This window comes from Petaurus breviceps, unplaced genomic scaffold, assembly GCF_028583685.1.
Source record: "Petaurus breviceps papuanus isolate PSGF00001 unplaced genomic scaffold, PetGlider_PUasm1.0 207, whole genome shotgun sequence".
Classification (NCBI taxonomy): Eukaryota; Metazoa; Chordata; class Mammalia; order Diprotodontia; family Petauridae; genus Petaurus; species Petaurus breviceps.
This window is the reverse complement of record NW_027185850.1, coordinates 22,325,826-22,347,600: the sequence shown is the minus strand read 5'-3', so window position 1 is coordinate 22,347,600 and position 21,775 is coordinate 22,325,826. Positions and strand designations below refer to the sequence as shown.

The following is a 21,775-nucleotide window of genomic DNA, read 5'->3' as shown; positions in this document are numbered from 1 at the left end:
CTCCTCCCAGCTCTGGCATTCCCTGTTCTAAGCTCCTCCCAGCTCTGACATTCCTTGTTCTAAGCTTCCTCCAAGCTCTGACATTCCCTGTTCTAAGGCCCCTCCCATCCAAAGCAGTAAACACTATCTGTCTCAGGCCAAGGAGCCTTTTCACTGTCCAGATTCTGTTAATGGGTGCTAGGGTTTTCATGGTTGTATTTCTGTTGCAGGCAGCAGACCTTTGGTGTTGAATTTTGGAAGCTGTACCTGACCCTCATTTATCCTCAAATTTGACCAGTTCCAGAAGCTCATTGAAGACTTCAGCTCGATAGCAGATTTTCTCATCATCTACATTGAGGAAGCTCATGCCACAGGTACAAAGCTGTGGTCCTGTGTGGGCGGCTGGCTGGGGTCCTCCAGGATGGTAACAAGGCCTAGATGACCACTGGGAGGAGAGAAGGTTTCTGAGGTCCCTTCCAACTCCGGATTCTCTCATTGGCAGCTGTTACTGCAGTGGTTAGAATGCTGGGCCGGGAGTCAGGAAGACCAGGGCAATCTAGCATCAGATACTTCCTGGCTGTGTGACCCTGGGCAAGCCATGTCATCTCTATTTGCCTCAATTCCCTCAGCCATAAATGGGAATAATAAAAGCACCTATTTCCCAGGGTTTTACAAGGATCCAATGAGATAATATTTGTAAACTGTTTACCACAGTGCCTGACATATAGTAGGTGCTAAATAAATGCTTATTGCCTTTCTCCTGATTCTTCCCCCTCTTTTTGTCAGACTTCTATACATCTTGCTCTCAGAGATGTATGGGTCCCCAGATAATATCTTTTTTTTTTCAGATAATGTCTTTTTAAGAAAGGTTTAACTGATAAAAATTTAATTAAAAAATTTTAAATATATGTCATTATCATCATCCAATACTTCCCATATAATACCTCCTTTGTTATTTGAAGAAAAATAATTAAGTAGAACAATTCAACATGTTCAGCATACCTGATGGTATATACCCCACTCTGCACCCATTGTCCACTACCTCTCACCATCCCACTAATCTGAACTCCAACGTCTTTTCAGTGTCATTTTCCTGTATATAGTTGTGCTCATCGTGTACATTATTTCCTTGGCTCTGCTTTCTTTGTTCCATGCCAGTTCATATAAGTCTTCCCGACTTTCTTTGAATTGTTTTTTTCTCTCAGCATAATATCCCATTTCAATCACATACCACAGATTGTTCAGCCAATCCCTGAACTGACCCATCTTGTGTTCAGTTGTCTGCTACAAAAAGTCCTGTGCTGCTCTGAATATTTTGGTATATGTTGGATCTTCCTCTCTCATTGACCTTCTTGTAGAGGGATCTCTGGATCAAAGAAGATGAACAACATCGCCATTTTTCTCACATAATTTTAATGGTAGGGGCAAGTCATAGCTTTATCAACAGCGTCTTCCCAGAACCCCTCCAACATTACCCATTTCTTTCTTTCACCACCCAGAATCCATCCATCCAATGGGTAACTCTTTAAAACAGAGGCATCGGGCAGGCAGCTGAGGCCCCACAAGTTCCAGGGCACTGCCCGAACCAGATTAAAATGTAATTAGAAAATACATAACAAAACAAATAAAAATACAATATAACATCAACAATGCTAATTTGCAGTTTTCTAAGTCAATATGGGGCAGGGACCATTTCTATCTGATTTTTCTCTACAAAATACCCAACAAGTGGTCATCCGGCTATTTTTGAAGACCTCCAGCAAAGAGAGACCCCCCTGCCCAACGAAATAGCCAACTCCACTTGGGATCTCTCTGAATGTTGAATGCTTTACCTTGATCCAAACTGAAATCTGCTTCTCTGTGACTTTCACTTATTACTCCTACTTCAATCATCTGGGAGCTAGCAGAACAAAGCTAATCTGTGTCTTAGATGATAGCCCTTCAAATACTTAAAGGCGGCTATCAAGCCCCCTACCCCCAAACCCAAAACCTTTCTTCTCCAAGTTGCATTGTTTTTCAGTCATATCTGACTCTTCATGACCCCATTTGGGGTTTTCTTAGCAAAGATACTGTAGTGGTATTTTACATTTTACAGATGAGGAAACTGAGGCAAATGGGGTTAAGTGACTTGCCCAGGGTCATACAGCTAATAATAAGTGTCTGAGGCCAGATTTGTCTTCCTGATTCTATCCACTGCACCAGCTACCTGTCCCAAATAAATGCTAGCTGTTACCTTTAGCATTCCATTCGTGACAAGATCACCTTATTCCTGGGGCTCACCTCTATAAAAATTTAGCAATCTGTCTCACCTTTCCCTGAATTCTTAGAAATCTGCTCTCACCAGTCAGACCACATTCAGCTGTCCCTGTAGTGAAATGTTAGCACCTTGAGGGGGAGAGGGGTTGGGGCAAATCATAGCTTTGTCAACAGCTCTTCCCAGAACCCTTCCAACATTACCCATTTCCTTCCTTCACCACCCAGAATCCATCCATCAAATGGGTAACTCTTTAAAATGTCTGCTTTTTTCACTTTGCCTTTATATCCCCAATGCCTAGTGTAGAGTCTTGTATACTCTGAGTAGTTGCCTGACAAATATGTCTTGGATTACATTGGATTCTTCTCCAACACAAATTTCTCACATGGAGCTTTCTGCTAAAGTTGCCATAATTTCTCCTTTAGTAAGTACTTCTTGTTGATCAGAACAAGAGTATTAGAGTGGTTCCCTCTGCTGCCTGAACAATGAAATTATCATTCATTCAGTGGAGTTGAGAATGTCCTGGTTGATCTGCTTTTGGCAGAGAGAGCGCTGATTTTTGTCTATTCCTCATGGGCGCTATTCCTGTGCCAGGTGTGAGACATGTTTCCCAAATGTCTCATGTATTTCCTCTTTCTGCCAAGGTGGTCTGTAGTATATTCCCACTGGGATATTACTCCTTGACAACCCTGGAAATGGAGAAGCCTTCTTTCAGGACCCTTCCCTTCTTCAAATTGCATTATACATAACTCTTACCTGGCATAGGCGGGACCGCAGATAAAACACCCTCCCTACAAGACCCTAAAAAAAAAGTTCATAGGCCTAGACATGCTGGGACCAATATCCTCAGTCCACTTTCATTTTCACTGGTGGCCTTCATGACCAATGGAGATTGTACATTGTCTGAGAAAACTGTGTGTTTGCCATAACCATTCACTGAACTGAGGGTGGATGAGCTAGGTTTAGGGGAGGTGAGATAGCAAAATCAGAGGAAGCTGTTCAATGAGTTCCCCCTAGCCCTTCTCCCCAACAGACCTCCAAGCAGATCTAGACGGATGCATCAGACGTGCAGCTTTTGTTTTTCCTGTACTGAGAAATGTGAATGAAAGGATATCTAGTTTTTTCTTTCCAAAGTTGAGGCCTTCCATGTTTGATGGGAAGTCTTGCACTATTTCAGGATGTTTGGGGGACACATTTCATGGTTTCTATTTCTGGTTTAAGGGGTTTTTTTTGTGTTTGAAACCATTTGACAGTTTCAAAAGTTAAATATAGTACTTGAAGTCCTAACCAGAAAACATGACTTTGGTCTTGAGTTTTGGAGCCTTTGTTTAAACTATTTGAAAGTAAATAGTTTATTACCCATGTTTTCTTTTAAACCTGTTAGCCCATATCTCATGTCTTCCCCCACCCACCCCTTTTTACCCTACATTCTTTTTGCCTTTCTTACTTTGCTTATTCCTAATGCTCAATCACCCTGCCACCAAGAGTAATTACAAATAGAAGTGGAGGGACCTAGAACAGCAAAGAGCCATTCTGCTTTAGTATTGCTTCTTTGAAAACCATGGTTAAATCATTAATTAAAATACCAAACAGAAGTGCATGTGAGGATAGCTCTGTAGTGTGGACTTTAACATTCTCATCCCCCTTTTTTCAGGAAAAGCAAAGACTCGTAGACCATTACTTTTAATTGCTGGTTTGTTGATGGTAGTTTTCAATCATTGAACCCATTTCAACCAAATTGGCTTTATCATTTAGGTTTGAGTTATGTGTAGAAGACAGTGGATTGCCATCTTCACTGCTGTAATGTGTTAAGTCTTATATGCTCCTAGAAGGTAGTTAATTGTTTCTGGTGGAAAGTATTTGACTTTCCATTTTGAATGTGCTTTGACTAAAGTATAAAGTACTGATGTCTGGAAAAGAAAAGAAAGGCAAGGCAAGGCAAGGAAAGGAAACTGATGGTGAGAGCCAAGAAAAAGTCACTGTGAGTACTCTTTTCACCCCAGGTTGGCATGGAGATGCAGAGAGGTCTGCAGACATTGGGGTCAGGATTTGGCCAGGAGCCCCTTATTCAAAGAGCATTCCAGTTCAGGAAGAGGTCAAGGACTGGACAAGTAAAGGTCATAGACCCATATTGGGGCACCTCAAGTGAGAAAGGTCACAACTGGCCTCTTTGATGCCCACGACCCAGTTCTGAATTACAGATCCAGGGAGGATTAAGAAAGGGACTTCTACTACCCTCTAATCCCACACCCTCCCCAGTACAGGCCCTGGGCTGTACACAGAGAGAGGATGAGTTCAGAAACAAGCAGCAATGGCATGGCTCAGGCCCAGGGCCCGGGAGTTCAGTCTTAAGCCTCAGAGGAATAAGGCAGGAATGTCAGACCAAGGGGAATCTGTGATTCAGCTGGCTGGTAGATGCTAAACCCAATAGCAGTCTATTGCTGTTCAGACCCAGATCCACGTCAGGAACTTTCAGGAGACAGGGATCAGATTTTGCCCTGGATCAGACTGCTTTGGGAGCAAAGCCTGGTCCCTGAGATCCTGGAATAATACAACACTTAGTAGCCCAGGAAAATAGCAACAGGACTAGCCCCAAGCTTAACTCCAGGAGTGTGCAGAGCCTGACCACTGAGACATCAAGTCCAAAATCAGGAAGTAGCCTGGAAGAATGGGCAAACAAAGGGAATTCCACCATAAAAAGTTGTTATGGTAACAGGAATGAATGGTAGAGGAAAAAAACTGAAAAAGAAATGAAAGATATGGAAGAAAGAATTGGAAAAGAAATTAATATTGTAGTGTAAGAGGCACAAAACCAAGCAACAAACTCCCAGAAAATTAGAATGAACCAAATAAAAACCAATAACTCCATAGGGCAACAAGAAATATTAAAGTCAGAAGAAAAGGCAAGATATCTCATAGAAAAAAAAATTAAAAATGATCTGAAAAACAGATTTTAAAAAAATGTAAGAATCTTTGTGCTATCTGAAAGCCATGCCTAAAATTAAAACCTAGGTATTACGTTTCAAGAAATCTTAAAAGAAAACTGCCTAGATCTCTTAGAACAAGAGGACACCTCCTGAAAGAAACCCCGAAAACATACAGCCAAAATCTAGAGCCAAAGGAAAAAACATTGCAAACAGCCAGAAATAATTAATTCAGTTACTGAGAAGCCACAGTCAGGATTACACATAATTTAATAGTACCACCATAGAGAAGCAGAGAACTTGGAATTTAATATTCCAAAAAGCAAAGGATATAGGCTTAAAGGCCAAGAACAGTTTATCCAGCAAAACTGAGTAAATCTCTACAGGGGAAAAAAACAGATCTTTAATGAAATAGAAAACTTCCAAGCAGGGAGCAGCTAGGTGACATAGTGAATAGAGCAACTGACCCTGGAGTCAGGAGGACCTGAGTTCAAATCCAGCCTTGGGATACTTAACACACAAAAAAACTAGCCATGTCTTGGGCAAGTCACTTAACTCCAATTGCCCTCCAAAAAGCACAAAAAAATACAAAAAAAAAACTTCCAAGCATTCCTAATGAAAGACCACAGCTGCCTAGAAACTTTGAAATGCAAACACAGGAGTTAAGACAAATAGGAAAAGGTACACATGAATGAACAACCACAAGGGACCTCACAAGGATAAACTGTTCACATTCTAATGTGGGAAGATGATATGTGTGTCCCCCTGAACTCTACCATCACCAGGGTTCTTAGAGGGAATGTAATTAGATAAGGCCTAGGAGGGTGGTTCTGTAAGGTCTTGATGGTCTTAAGAAAAGAATGGAAAAAGAAATACACTGCGGTGGTGTAACAATAATGCAATATTCACAACACCCATGGTGGTTATGAATATGCTGGTATAGTTGTGAATCACAAAATGTAACAGGCTCTCCACATGGAGGATAGAACCAAAGCCTTTATTCAAATACCAGAAAACTGAGTCCCAGAACCAGAAAGCCAAAGTCGTCACAGTAATCACGAAGTTGGTGCACATGGTTAATGTAGTGAACACCTACATTCCCAAGCCACAATAGAACAGGTTCCCTCAAGAAGGGATCCTACTGTGTCACTCACAGAAGCTCTCAGCAAAAGTTCCCCGAAGAAAAGTCTCAGCAGAAGCTCCATTCTCAAAATCAAAATCACTTTCTCCAGCCTCCTCCACGAGGACTGCTCCAGGAAGTTCTTCAAGAAGTTTTGACTGTCCAGCTTATGCTCTTCCTTATATACAGTATTAGCTCCTCCCTGTCCCCTTCCTGTTACATCAGCAATAGGGGTTCATGCCTTCTGTTTCTTTAAGAGAGGCTTGATATAATTAACTTGAAACTAAGTGCTAAGTAAGAACCTGTTTACTTGCCAGTTAAGGGCATGGAAGATCTTCAAATCCCATTAACAGGTAGGGTGGAGGAGAGTAGTGTGGGTGTGTGTCTGTGTGTGTGTGTGTGTGTGTGTGTGTGTCTGTGTCTATGTCTGTGTGTGTTCGAGTACTCTTGTAGCTATTCTGGGGAGCTTGATGGTCCATTGGAGAAAGTTCTGGCCTAGGGTTCAAATCTGGCCTCAGACACTTACTAGCTGTGGGATCCTGGGCAAGTCACCTCATCCTGTTTGCCTCAGTTTCCTCATCTATAAAATGATCTGGAGGAGGAAAGGGTAAAACACTCCAGTATCTTTGCCAAGAAAACCCCAAGTGGGGTCACAGAGATTCAGACACAGCTCAAAACAACTGAACAACAAATATAGACATGGCCTATGCAGAAATTTGTTTTGCTTCAACTATACATGTTTGTAATAGGGGCTTTGTTTTTCTTTCATTCTCAGTGAGAGGGGCAGTGAAGGTGAATTTTCACTGACTGAAAAAATAACAAAATTTAAATAAATAGATATTAGCTCACTTAGCTGCCTTTGATTGGCAATTAGCACATTCCTACCCAGTCCTGAACAGAAGCTACTTTCAGGGTCATCTAGACTGGCCTCAAATTTGAAACAGTTGGTTTGAATGGAAAGTTCCCTGGGTTTGGAATCAAAGGACCTAAATTTCAGTCTCACTCTGCTATTTATGGCTGGTAAATTTGCTAGTCAAATCCCTTCCCATCTCAGAGAAGTGGATGGACTAGATGGAGAATTCTTCACTTTTTTGAATGTCAGAAAGTCCCCACCCCCCACCCCAGCAGTTAGTCTGCTGAAACTATGGCCCCCTTCTTAGAATTATGTTTTTAAAGGCATAAAATAAAATCCATAAGATTACCAAATGTAATAATCACATTGAAATACTTATAATTTTTTTTTTTTGCCTTTTGAAGGGCAATTGGGGTTAAGTGATTTATTTGCCCAAGGTCACATGGCTAGTTTTTGTGTCAAGTGTCTGAAGTCGATTTGAACTCAGGTCCTCCTGACTCCAGGGCTGGTCCTCTACTCACTGTGCCACCTAGCTGCCCCTCTTATAATTATTTTTAATCCACAGTCCTTAGGTTAAGAACCTCTAATAAAAGATCTCTTAATTTCCTCACAGCTTTAAATCTGAGTTTGCTGAAGCAATCTGTTTACCAATACAGCTTCATTTATATAAACCTTATTCCCTAACTCTTTTCAAGATTCCTGATAATAAACTTAAGATTCACTTTGCTGTCTCTGTCTACAGAGTCTCTTGTCCCCACCTACATCTCTCTCTCTCTCTCTCTCTCTCTCTCTCTCTCTCCCTCTCTCTCTCTCTCTCTCTCTCTCTCTCTCTCTCTCTCTCTCTTTCTCTCTCTCTCCCCTCCTCTCTCCCTCTCCACACAAATATATGTTTGAATAGATGGAAGTATTTATCTATTTTAACATTTCAAATATATGAAGATACATTCATTCCAAAAAAGATAGGTAACCCACTGTCTCCAGAGGCGGGCAGTCCATTCCATATTGGATGAGATTAAATGTTACGGTTTTTCCTCAAGTTGAGCAATCTTCCAATTTCTGGCCTTTGGTGTCACTGTGAGTAAGTCGTTCCTCCTCCACCATGATAACCCTTCAGATACTTGAAGACAGCCTTCATGTTCACAAGTCTTCCCTTCCCAAGCTAAACAATCTGAGTTCCTTCAACTGACCTAGTACTTGGCATATAGTAGATACCTAATAAATACTTATTGATTGGCATGAATTCAAGGTCCGTTGCCATCCTGGTGATGGGGGGATGGCAATAGGTTATACAGGAACTCTGATCCTTATCACTGACCAGAATGCCTTCGATTCAGTCTGGAAAGAATTCAGGAGGCCCAAGCAGACTTGGAGTTGGGGTTGTAAACGTTTATTGTTACACTTTACAATGGGCAGGGATTCTTAGGGAACCCTCAAACTTAAAGAAGACACAGGCATAGTTTTTAAGGAGTCCAGGCAATTAATCAGATGTCAGTTATGCTAACTAGGTGAGTGAGGGTAGGATTAGGGAGGAGTTAAGGAGTGGTCAGTGCTTAAAGGAACGTGTACTTTTAATGTCAACTGCCCATAATTCACTGGGAAATAGCCCAAGGGTGGGGAGCTGCGGTTTTAGGCCTGAAATTAAGTCAGCTGGAGGTCTAGGGCCTACTGAGAAGTGCCTTGTTGGCCACCCATCAGTGTCATGTTTGACAAGATGGATATTGGGAACCAAGGCTAACAGGGATTCCTTATGTGTATGATTGGCTAAAGAGTTAACCTATAGATAGTGCATTGAAGGATTCATGGGGCAGCTGCCCACTATACTAAGGGGAGATAACATTTGCCTAAGCTAAAATGTTTATAGATGGTTTAGTGAAGGATTCATAGGTGTAGCTTGTTATTGTTCCAAGCAGAGATAAACAGTTCATGGGTTGTTGCTGGGCAGAGTGCTGTCAGGGGGAAGGGGCAGAATTAATGCTCTAAGGCTGGGGAAGGGGAAGTGTGATTTTACAGACTGGTTTTACAAATTGATTGTGCAAACTGATGTTACAGACTGATATTACAAACATAGATCCCAAGCACCTCATCACTGATGACCCTCCTCTGGTGTCTTGCCATCTGATCAACATACCTTCCTAAATAATGGCACCCAGCACCGAGCCTAGGCCTCCCCAGGTGACCTAACCATAGCAGACCTAACCATAGTGTGACCTAACCATAGCAAACAGCTGCCATCCCAGACACTCTGGGATGCAGCCCAACATCCCTTTTGGTTGACCAGGACAACTCGGTCTTTCTTCAGGCCCAGACTCAAACCCAGACTGCCAAGAGGAGGGCCTGGGATCAGATTTTGTATAATGATTTATGTATCTAGGTTCGTAGACCCCCCCCCCCCAAATTATCCAGGGACAACTAAAAACATTTTAAAATTTTTTAAATGTTTAAATTATTTTAAAAAATAATTTAAAACATTTTTTAAAAGCCAAGCTCGAGAACCTCAAAGGTTCCTTCCACGCCAAAATTGATGATGTTGATGAGGGATGGAATCCCAATAGGTTCAGCAGGAACCCTGATCTTATCCAAGACCAGGAAACCTGCAATGGCGTCTGGAAAGAATTCAGCTCAGCCTTGCTTGGAGTTAGAGTTGAGAAAGTTTAAAGTCCTTAGGGGACCTGCGAGTGAGAGGGGTACATGCTTTTACCTTTAAAGGGTAGGGCTGCCATTGTCAGGGCTGACCGGATGGAAGGGACCTCAGTGCACAGATAAAGGTGAGAGCTGACTGAGAGGAACTTGTGACTTTAGTGCAGAGATAGTTTAGATGAGATTTGGGCCAGACCCCAGGAGACTTGAAGAGATTAAGTAAGAACAAAGGAGTCCCAAGGTGTTGCCTAGGCCTAGTGAGGATAGGGGGAAGGGGCAGAGCCCAAGGTTGGGAAAGGAATTTTACAGATAACAATTTTACAATACAAATTGCAGTTACAACTGTACAGACTGGTTTTACAAGTTGGTTTCACAAACTGACCTAGACCCCAGGTACCCCATCAATGTGATTTTGCTGCCCATATAACAGGCAGAGCCCAGGTCTGACTTACCAAGGCTTCTGCTGCTCACACCCTCTCATCCCATTTCTGAGAGAACAGGGCAGACCCGTTATCTATTACGAAACAAGTGGCTGAGCTCAGTGACTGCACACCCCTAATGCTGCAAGTCACTGTTGGCTCCTTCTAGATCGAGAGATCAGCAGCTCCTCTGGGTGAGCCGACCCTTGCAGCTAGACCTCAGCACCCCCTGTACTAGAGATGCCCCAGGGGACTCCATCAGGGACCTGTACGTTGCAGAGCTGGGCCTGGTTCCTTTTTTGGACCATAGTGAGCACATCCTGAACCTGTTTGTGGAGCCCAATTAACCACCTCAAAAACTCACATCAAATCATGTTGCTATTCTCCATCCATCACATTCAAAGCCATTTCTGCTCTTCCCTTTCCCATTGCCTGGTGCCTCCAACTGCTAGTGCCTTCCCTGTCCAGCCTCAGAAGCTGGCTGGCTGTGTGACCCTGAGCAAGTACCTTCACCTCTCTGTGGCTTAGTTTCCTCATCTATAATGTGGGCATAATAATAGCACTTACTGTACAAGGTTGTTGCAAGGATCAGTGGCTGGTACACAGCAGATGCTTAATAAATGCTTATTTCCCTGCTTTCTTCCTCTGAAACTATCTCCAGTCTACCCTGCATGTATGTTGTTTGTACATAGTTGTCTGGGTGTTAGAGTCTCCATTAGAGTATGAATTCCTTGAGGGCAGGGACTGGGTTTTTGCCAGTACTTAGCACAACATCTAGCACATAGGTGCTTAATAAATGTTTGTTGACTTAACTTGTCTTTCTCCTCTAGATGGCTGGGCTTTTGAAAACAATGTAGACATTAAACAGCATCACACCCTCCAGGATCGAATGGAGGCCGCCCAGGTGTTGATGGACAGGAAGCCACTGTGCCCCATTGTTTTAGACACCATGGACAACCTGACCAGCAAGAAATATGCTGCACTCCCTGAGCGCTTCTATGTTCTCCTGGAAGGCAAGATCCTTTTCAAGGTATGCATGGGTGATTTCACGTGGGCTTTTGAAAAAGACTTGAGGGTCTTAGAGAACCACAAGCTCAAGGTGAGTCAATGACATGGCATGGCTATCTAGAATATTAATATCATCTTGGGAATCACTAAGATAAATACAGACCATTGGTTTCCCTACTCAGTGGTCCCCTCTCACAAGCATGCCACAGACAAGTCTCCTCTGTGGAAGCAAGGCCTAAGCAGAGCCAACTCATACAACCTGATAATAGGAAGTGTTCTGCCAACATGAAGAGCCTCCCAAAGGCCAGGCAAGCAGTCAGGATCAGATCGCCAGCTTCTGGCTCATGTGTTTGGGAAGTCAGAGTGGCAGGGTGGAAAGGGCACCAGATGTGGCACAGAGGCAGAGAAATGGGCTCAAATCCCACCATTGGCATTTATTACCCGTGGGATGTGGGACAAATCTCTTCCATTTTCTAGGCTTTAGTTTCTTCATTGGTAAATGAAGGGGGAGGACCCAGGTCCCTCCTACGCTGGGCCTGTAGCCCTAGGATTCTCTTTCCTTCAGCCTGTATTTAATTTTTTCCTCCATCTCAGAGGACTTGGCAGCCACTTCCACTGTGTACACTTGTATGGGGGAGGCGGCTTCTGCTAAGCCCCCAACACTTCTGTTAGCCCATGCAAGCTATCTTCATGGCTTTGAGGGGTGCTGGAGCTGGGGGCAGAGAGGAGCATGAAACATACCCCAAACTGTGAGCTGCACAATGCTGACACTTGGCGGAGCAGGAGAGGCAAGAGCCCTGTTTTCCATTCTCTGAAGGCCTGTCACATGGAAGAGAGCTAAGGGCAGAACCTGAAGTGGCAGGTTTTGGTTTGAGGTAAGAAGGCATGGCTAACTAATAGAGCTATTCAGCAGTGAGTGAGCTGGTGTACATGCAGAGCACTCAGGAAGACCTGAGCTCAAATCCAGCCTTGGATGCTTATTAGCTTTTCGACCCTAGCGCTGTCTGCCTCAGTTTCCCCACCTGTAAAATGGGGATCATGATAGCACCTTCCTCAAAGAGCTGTTGTGAAGACAAAAGGAGATGATGTTGGGGCGGCCAGGTGGCTCAGCGAGTAAGAGCACCGGCTCCAGTGTCGGGATGACCTGGATCAAATCTGGGCTCAGATACTCAGCACCACACCCAGAAATAACTGGCCGTGTAACCTTGAGCAAGTTACTTAACCCCGATTGCTTTAAAAAAAAAAAAAGGAGATGATGTTTGTAAAGTGCTACATAAATGGTAGTCATGATCATTAACTCTTGCTGTGGAATGAAAGGCTTTCCCACATTAAAGGAATTTTGTGAATTGAGCAAATAGATTTTTTTTTAAAATAGCAGCAACTATTTAAATAAATTTTAAAAGTTATTTAACATTTAATCAATTTAAATGGGGGGGGATGGGGAGCCAGCAGCAGGGTAGATAGAGTATTTTAATTCCTATTTTACAGATTTACAGATTCCCATTTTACAGATGAAGCTCTGTGGAGAAAAGTAACTTGTCCAAGGTCAGTCAGAGTGAATGTCAGAGCTGGGATTCGGACCCGAATCTCCTAACTCCAAGCCCAAAGTTCTTCTTCCCACATTGCCATGCTGTCTCTGGCTTCTCCTTACTCAATCTCAGTTTATCTGTAAAATGTGGGGGAATAGTGGTGACCTGGATTATTGCCCTAAATATCTCAAAGGATATTAGTTTATCAGGCTGCTCTGTTAGGAAGTAAAGCCTCCCACACCTGCAAGAAGGAGGTGAAGAGGGTCCGGTTTTGGAGGTGGGGGAATGTTTGATGCCAGCTAAACATTTCTAGGAGCAGGTAGGTGGTCTGGTGGATAGAGTGCTAGGCCTGGAATCAGAAAGATTCATCTTCCTGAGTTCAAATCTGACTACAGACGCTTACTAGCTGTGTGACCCTGGACAAGTCACTTAATCCTGTTTGCCTCAGTTTCCTAATCTGTAAAATGTGCAGGAGAAGGAAGTGGCAAACCATTCCAGAATCTTTGCCAAGAAAACCCCAACGGGGTCTCAAAGAGCTGGACATGGGTGATACAATAAAACAATAACAGACAACAAACATTTCTATGGGGCTTAAAGTCTTGCAAACTATTTTACGTCCATATCTCACTCAGCTTCATCATCAGTGTCTGAGGTGGGGCTACAGTTACAATTATCTCCATTTTACACATATGTAGGGGATGAGATTCAAGGAGGCTAAATGATTTGCTCCAATTAGTAAGTGCCCCAGGGAGAACTGGAACCCAAGACTCCTCATTCAGCCCTCTCCCCACAGGTGGTTTTGCCTCTCTCCATGTGATGAGTAGGGAGAGCTGGTTCAGTTTTGAAAGAATTCAATCAGACCTTCTCTTTAGCCAAAGGGAGCTTTATTGACACCAAGCATATGGGCCTGAGACTTAGCAAAGAGCTAAATAAACAAAAACACTGATATAGGACAAGGACCAGACTTACCTACACAGAAAGTTACATAGCCTAGAGAATGATGATGGAATTTGGGGTTTCTAATGGGGGTTGGAGATTTAGGCACCAGATAGGTACAAACAAGGTGAGGAAGGGGGTTGCTTGCAAGATAAGGAAAGGCGGTCATGACACAGGATGGGGAAATGAATGATACAGGCTGGGGAACAGGACAGGGGGAAACAAAAGCAATTCTTTTGGTACAGGTTGCAAGGTATATCAAGATAAGCAGAAGGGGCACTGAGGCACTCTCAAGTTACAGGATAAACCCCCTCGGGGGCCTGGGAAAGTAATCATTACTAGTTACCCTTGGGGCACCTTTGCATCCACATCAATGGCGAGGTTCGTTCCCAGAACTTGCAGCATGGGTGAGGAGGGATGGCCTAAGATGTCTCTTGAGCCTCTTTCAGCTCTAAAGCCTGTGAGCCCATGGTCCTGGCAGTTGGGAGACACCATAACCAGCCACCTCCCATTCATTCTCCAGAGGGTGGATTGGTTTCTCCCGGGGGCAGCCGCTGCTCACTGCCTAGATTCTGGCAGAGTGGAAAGAAGCCTGGGAGTCGGGATAGCTGGGTTTGAGTCCTGGCTTTGGCCCCAGCCTCTGTGGCACCCTGGGCCAGCTGCTTCTCCTCTCTCACTCTTAACTTGCCCTCCTATAAACGGAAGGGGTTGGCCAGGGAAACCAGAGGTCCTTCCAGTTCCAAGTAGCAGATCTTTAGGAAGGATTGAAGACTGATCCTAAAGTCAATGCCCAGCAGAGATGGTTTGGTTTTTTTCCCTTTCAGGGTGACCCAGGTCCTTGGAATTACCACCCAGAAGAAGTGCGGGCTGTCCTGGAAGCGCTAAGCAGATAAGGCCCGAGGCAGTTCTGCATTTCCGGAGATTCCCTAGGCAGCGGATCCCGCCCACTGGGCTGGAAGGCTCTTGGATCTTTGGCTCCAAATGTCCTCCTCTCGGCCGCTGGGTCTGTCAAGTTTGCTTAGTTACTCCCAAGTTCATTTAAGAAAATCTGCTTTTCTGATGTCTTTGCGAGACTTCTAATCATCACGCGCGGTGGATTCCATCCAGCTGTGGAAGGATCCACTAGGCACGTCCTGTGTATTTTTCTGCTGCTTCTGTGAATATTTATTTATGATAGTCATGGCTTAAAGCTCAGGCCAGCTGGGACTTGATGTAAGAAAATGTTTGTAAGAGGCAGTGAGTACACGTGGAAGTGATTAAAAAGGATCCAATGAAACCTCAGCGGATGTAGCCTTTACGTTTTCCACTCGCGGTGAATGAATGAATGATTGTGCACTGAGGATACCAATTCAGAGTGAGATAGTCACTGCCCTCAGGGAGTTCACATTCTAACCGGAGCGCTTAGCACATCCGGGGGCCAGAGAAAGGCGCTTTGGAATGGGAAGTCAGTCACAGGAATGGGGGGGGGGCAATCATGCAACTGATTGGCATAGCCTTTCCAGAAATAACGGGGAATGGAGGGAATGTGGGGATATGTACAAAAGCAGCAGAGATAGGGAGCAGATGGCTGGGGTGAAGGGCGGTGTTTGGGGCTGGCTGCAGGTACTGGCTCCGAGCCTTTGGGACAGCCAGGAAAGGAGTTCTAACGGAGGGGCTTCATTCCCCCAGGGTATGGTCTCAGTGCCCAAACTGGTCCCTATGTCTTTAGTTTCTGATCTTGCCAATCCTGCCTTCACACAAGTCTCAAAAATGTCTTACTGCATTGGTCTCACCCCATTACTGTCCTGCTCAAACACCTCAAATGGCTCCCCAGTGCCCACAAAAGAAAATATAACTATTTAATTAGATGCAATGGAACCAGAACCTAGACTCAGCCTACATTTCCAACCTCATTTCATTCTGTTCTCCCTGATATGTCCTATGTCCTAGCCAAACCAGACAGCTAGTTAGCACTTTTCCCAGCTCATTCTGTACCCTCCTGGCCAAGAGTGGTAAGGACAATTGTCATAGAAACATTCCCTCCAAGCTGAAGGTTCACTCTCCACGTGTACAACAAGGTCCCTGGGGAAAGTGGACCAAACTTGTACCATCAATGTAGTGAGGGGATAAGAGACAGAGAGAAAGAGAGATGGGGGGAAGAGAGAAAGAAAGAGGAGAGAAACAGAGAAAGGGAGAGAGAAAAGAGGGAGAGAAAGATACAGAAAAGGAGAGAGAAGAAGTAAGAGAGGAGAGGGAGAGAGACACAGAGAGACAGAGAAAGCTTCTCTCCTCTCCCCAACCCCACCACAGGGAGGTCCTTCTCTGCAGTCTTCCATGGCTGTATCAGCCCCACTCAGAAGTGCCTCAAAAGTTAGATTTGTTTTTCTTATACACATGACAAAGTCACATCTAATAGTCCGTGCTCTTGAGCGACTGATTCAACTGAGTGGCCTGGGCCTTGTGTGGTTAATTAGGGGTGACAATGGATCTCCATCCTTATGCTTTTAACAAACCTTGTTCAAAGCTACCTCTCTGAGCTCCTTGGGTTGTAACTCCAGGCACAGGGGATATAGGGCACTGGGCCTGGAGTTTAAAAGACCTGGGTTCAAATCCTGCCTCAGACACTTACTAGCTGTGCAACTCATGTAACCTCTGTTTGCCTTAGTTTCCTCAACTGTAAAATGGGCACAATTAGTACCTGCCTCCAGGATTATTGTGAGGATCAAACAAGATAATAATTGTAAAACATTTAGCCCAGTACCTGGCACACAGTAGGTGCCACATGGATGCTTGTGCCCTCCCTCCTTCCCTCCCCTTCCCCTTGGGTGGGTCATTTCCCACACTTCTACAACAGACTGGAACCTATTGGTCCAATGGATGCTTCCCCTTCCCCTGTCAAATCAGGGGGCTCTACCAAAGGGTCCCAAAGGCTTCTCCTCACTCTAGCATTCTCTATCTTCAGTGTGCAGGTGGAGGGAGGGTCTTGGAGAGCCAGTGTTCTAAGGCAACTTCCAAGTCTAATATTCAATGCTCTATGCTCAACACCTACCCCCAGCTCTGCCTCAATTTATCATAATCAAGGATCGAATGAGATGTTTTTAAAGTGTTTTGCCAACCTTAAACCACTAGAGAAATCATCATCCTGTTCTAAGTCTCTTCCCCTGCCCAAAACTCTCTGGTCTATGATTCTGCCTGGGGAGAAGGATACTCAGATTAGAAGATAAAAAGCCATTTAAGGCATTAATGCCAAAGGTTCAGGATTAATGCCAAGGGTTCAGGCATAAACCACACCTGAAAATGTACCTGTTCAAAGATGTGCCCCACCTGAGTACACGACTCAAATGCTTTATTTTGTCTGGAGCTGTAAGGGAATGGGAATTTGAAGATCTTCCCTGCTCCTTAACAGACCTAGGGGGCAGTTTGAAGACCTCCCCTGCTTTGAAAGTAAACTCTGCCCCCTAATAGGCTGTATGTAATCATGTGGAGTCTGTGATGGAGAGAATTTGCTGAAGGGTGCAGCAGAGCCCACAGGAAGCTTCCCTGCTGTGAAGATAAACTCTGCCCCCTAATAGGCTGAATGTAGTCACACAGAGCCTATGGTGGGAGGAGTTTGCTGAATGGAAGCAGAACCCACAGAAAGCAGATCAGAGCTAGTGAATCAGTGGGAGAGAGGACGCTCAGACAAGGAGTCAGATAGGCCCTTGAGTAGATATTGATCTTGTATTGGTTTGTGGGAAGGCTGAAGGATGCTGTGGCTCTCAGTGTTATTATGGCTTCTGAATATCTTTGGTACTATGATGGAGTTGGCCTGCTGGTTTGGGGATTCGGTTTTCTGGTGTCTAAATAAATGCTTCAGCTCTGTCCTCTACCTGGGGAATCTGGCATATTTTGTGATCGAATGCCATGCAATATTTATAGTCACAGTCTTTATCATGATCATGGGCGCTGTAAATATTGCATTGGCACTACAGGAGCCTGCCCTTCACTTCAAAAGGGAACGATGTTTAGGACAAGAACATGATCCAACAGGATGGGCCATTGAGGATCAGTTGAAGGACCTGGGGACATGTAGCCAGCAGAGATATCAACAAAGTATATTATAACTGTCATATCTAACGGGCCGTCATGCATGAGGGGAGGCCCAGAGAAGGCATAACTAGCAACAAGCCACGTGGAGGCCCATCTCTACTCACACCATAACCACTCTGCCCCCATCTTGGTCACTAACTGCCTGGGTGACTTTGGGCAGATCACTTACATTATTCTCTGCCTCGGTTTCCTCACGAGGGAGTTGGAGAAGATGGCATCTAAGGTTCCTTACAGTTTAAAATCTACGATCCTCTCACTTCCCACCTGGATTGCGACAATGGCCTCCTGTTTGTCCCTCTGCATTCTGTCCATCCTCCGGACAGCTGCCAGTTTGAAATCCTCGAAGTATACATCTGACCGCGTCACTTGGAGAAAATTTTAAAATTCTGAACTTAACAAATATCAAGTAAAATGGGTATTTCCACATACAGAGTAGAACAGAAAAAGAGGATTGTACATGAAACTGGATCATTTCCTGTAAATGCCTAACAAACTAAACGCGTAACCTCCCACCGCTATCCAGCTTTCCTCTTGTTCTCTTCTGTAACCATTTTTAAAAAATTGCTTAGTAACTTTTTTCTTTCCTTCCCACCTTTTTCCCTTTCTGCCTTTCCTTCTTTCTTTTTTCCTTTTCCTTTTTTTTTTTTTGGCAGGGGGAAGGCAGGTCAATTAGGGTTAAGTGACTTGCCCAAGGTCACACGGCTGTTTAAGTGTTAAGTGTCTGAGATTGGATTTGAACTCAAGTACTCCTGACTCCAGGGTCAGTGCTCTATTCACTGCGCCACCTAGCCACCCCTCTTCCCTTCTTTCTTTTTCTTCCTTTCTACTCTATCCCCTACCTCTCTTATTGAAAACAAACGAACAAAAACCACATCAGTTTTAATCAACATGATTTCTCTTCACGTGCCTTGTGTTCCAAAGTGACCTACTTGCTGGGCCTTGTACATGACAATCCATCTCGAACCTCAGGGTCTTTATTTAGGCTGTACCCTCTGTCTCACCTCTGCCTTAGAATCCCTGGCTCCCTTCAAAGCTCAGCTCAAACAACCCCTCTACATGAGGTCTTCCCTCATCTCCCCAGCTGCTGTTCCTGTTGCCCCTGCCTCAGACTGCACTAAGACTTGTGGGATACCCTGTTACCAGTGAGTCAATGAACCCTTTCTTATACAGAGTCTACTCTCTAGCCAGCCACCCTCCTTGTTCCTTGCTCTACGAACTGTAATCAAATCACTGCTACCCTTGCTTCTGGAAAGGTGTCAATGAAATGCAATATGGCAGCACTCACTACTTCTGTGACTTCTAGACCAAAATCCTCTCCATTGTGCATCACTGACCCATATGTGTTATCTTCTCCATTAGAACGTAGGCTCCTTATGAACTAGTCTAGTCTTTCTGGAGAGCAATTTGGAATGACACCCAAAACCATGCATACCCTTGCACCTAGCAATACCACTACTAGGTCTATTCCCCAAAGAGATTTTTTAAAAAACAGAAAAGGACTCACATGTACAAAAATATTTATAGCAGCTCTTGCCCATCAACTAGAAAATGGCTAAACAAGTTTTGGAATATAAATGTGAAGGAATACTATTGTATTATAAGTAATGATAAATTGGATGGTTACAGAGAAACCTGGGAAGACTTATGTGAACTGATACAAAGTAGAATTAGGAGAAGTGTGCACAGCAACAGCAATATTGTACCATTGATCAACTGTGAAAGACTTGGTAATTGATCAATACAACGATCCACAACAACTCCAAAGGCCTTGTGTAAAATGCTATCCACCTCCAGACAGAGAACTGATGAACTCAAGTGCTGATGGAAGCATTTTTCTCTCTGTTTTTTCACTTGAACATGGCTAATGAGGAAATATGTTTTGTGTGACTGTATGTGTATAATTGGTATCTATTTCTTGCCTTCTCACTGGGTGCAGGAGGGGCTAGAGGGAGAGAAAATGGGACTCAAAAACAAAAAAAAAGAAAGTTCTTTAAGGACAAGGGCTGTTTCTCTTTGTATTTGTGACCCCAACGCTCATCACAGCGCATGGCACGTAGGAAGTTCAATAAAAGCTTTTCATTCTTTCTCTTCACATTACATATGCATCCTTTGAGAGGCCAGAGAGAAGGGGCCACGTAATATTTTGTCTTTGAATGTTTAATGCTTAGCACAGTGTTTGGCTAAGCCTAGGTGCTCAATAAATTATTGTTGACTGATAAGCGAAGGAAAACCTTCCCACATTAAGAACTATTGAAAAGTAGAAGACAGGGGTGGCTAGGTGGCGCAGTGAGTACAGTTCTGGCCCTGGAGTCAGGAGGATCTGAGTTTGGATCTGGCCTCAGACACTTAACACACACAAAAAACCTAGCCCTGTGACCTTGGGCAAGTTACTTAAAACCCAATTGCCCTCCAAAAAGCAAAAAAAGAAAAAGAAAACAAAAGTAGAAGACAGTGCATTCCCTGTCCCTGGAGGTATTCAGAAGGTGGATGATGAGTGAGTACTTGGAGGCCATGTTACAGAAGGAATTCCAGACCAGGCCCACCTTGAGCTCCCAGGGGAGCTTCAGACCTTCTGTGACCCCTCCCCTCCCCCAGCCTTGTATATAACTGTGTGGCTAGAAAGAAGTGGCTGCTAAAGGTGGGTCAGGCAGATGACAGGAGAGAAAATGAAAGCAGCAGAGACACAGAAGGGCACCCGAACCCCTTTAATACACTATGAGGATAACTGTGTATTTACACAAATATTATTACAAAATCACACACAAGTTGTTTTCAGGAATCCTCAGGTGAAGGAGGAGACACTGAGTCCTTCTATGGTGACTTTGTGCACAGACACAAAGTGATCGAAGGCTGATTTGATGATGAACCGAAGGTGAGTGGCATAGCCGTCCCGGAACTGTGGGAGACAAAGAGTTGCTGGCACTGCCACAGCGGCAGACTGCCTCATCCAGCCATCTGTCAACTAAAGATGGCGGCTGGGGACAGCAGAGCACTGCCAGCACCACAAACTGCCCACCCTCTTTAAAAACGCTCCTTTAGTGGCGGCCAGGTGGTGCAGTGAGTAAAGTGAGTCAGGAGGACCGAGTTCGGTTCTGGCCTCAGACACTTAACACCCACACAAAAAAAAAAACTAGCCGTGTAACGTTGGGCAAGTTACTTAACCCCAATTGCCCTCCAAAAGGCACAAAAAAAGCAAAAATAAAAGCCTCTGAATGGGATTTGAGCCAGGTCTTCCTAATCCCAAGAGCCACACCCTCTGAAGAGCCCTTGGTCTCTGCTCTGCACAGGGTTAGAACCTGCTAAGTCCCAGGAAAGCTTTAACTTTCCAAGGCCATGATGGGTGGCCTGTAACTGGCCGGGGCATGCAGACACTTACCATAAACTCTTCCATCTGAAGCTGTCCCTCATTGTGCACCAGGTCTACAGGAGAAATTCAACAGCACAGAGTTAACAAGCTTACCCTCCCATACCCATGGCTCATGGAGGTCACCGAGGTGATCTAAGGTCAGGGACAGACTGCCATTGAGGCCTGGGGAGGAGGCTGCTAACCCGCAGCCCCACCCAAAGTCCAGAGCAGGCCTGCTTCTGTCTCCTTTTATATACATATCCTTCAGGCCAAAACCAGACCTTCCCATCACCACAAAGCATCTCTACAGGCTCTAGCCAAAAGAAATTCAAAGGCTGAATGATGGTTTGTTTGTTTTTTTAACCAAAGATGATCCCAGATGAGAAGGAAAGCTCAAGCTCCTCTGCAGGGGAATTTTCAGGGTGAACTTGATTTAGGTTTCCAAAACTGCCTATGATCTTTTCTGATCTTTTTCCCTTAGGAGTGTTTTTAAACTTCACTTGGGTAATTCTAAAAGTTTAATCTGAATGTATCAATTCAACATATCAAGTAGGTAGATTCCTGCAAAAAAGCAAACCCATTAAATATGCTACCGAAGGGACTTATGGGCATTTCTAGAGCCAGGAATGTCAGAGCTGGGAAGGGGCTTAGAACCGAGGATGTCAGAGCTGGGAGGGGCCACAGAACTGAGGATGTCAGAGC

The 21,775-nt window shown here is 44.4% G+C and overlaps 2 protein-coding genes across 4 annotated transcripts in view; one reads left to right on the top strand and one right to left on the bottom strand.

Annotated features, from left to right (window-relative positions):
* The window catches only part of LOC138164962 (type I iodothyronine deiodinase-like), a 16,974-nt gene extending 2,034 nt beyond the window's left edge, over positions 1–14,940 (top strand). The window contains exons 2-4 of the mRNA XM_069092963.1: positions 210–353; positions 11,017–11,216; positions 14,484–14,940. Of these exons, the coding sequence (XP_068949064.1) occupies positions 210–353; positions 11,017–11,216; positions 14,484–14,552 (413 nt within the window). The 3' untranslated portion in view covers positions 14,553–14,940. The remainder of the gene's footprint in view (positions 1–209; positions 354–11,016; positions 11,217–14,483) is intronic.
* Positions 14,941–20,417: 5,477 nt separating this feature from the next.
* LOC138164961 (intraflagellar transport protein 25 homolog) overlaps positions 20,418–21,775 on the bottom strand; it is a 9,266-nt gene continuing 7,908 nt past the window's right edge. For all 3 annotated transcript variants that reach the window (XM_069092961.1, XM_069092960.1, XM_069092962.1), the window contains 2 exons: positions 21,104–21,147; positions 20,418–20,623 (listed from right to left, as the gene is read on the bottom strand). In XM_069092961.1, the coding sequence (XP_068949062.1) occupies positions 20,510–20,623; positions 21,104–21,147 (158 nt within the window). In that variant the 3' untranslated portion in view covers positions 20,418–20,509. The remainder of the gene's footprint in view (positions 20,624–21,103; positions 21,148–21,775) is intronic.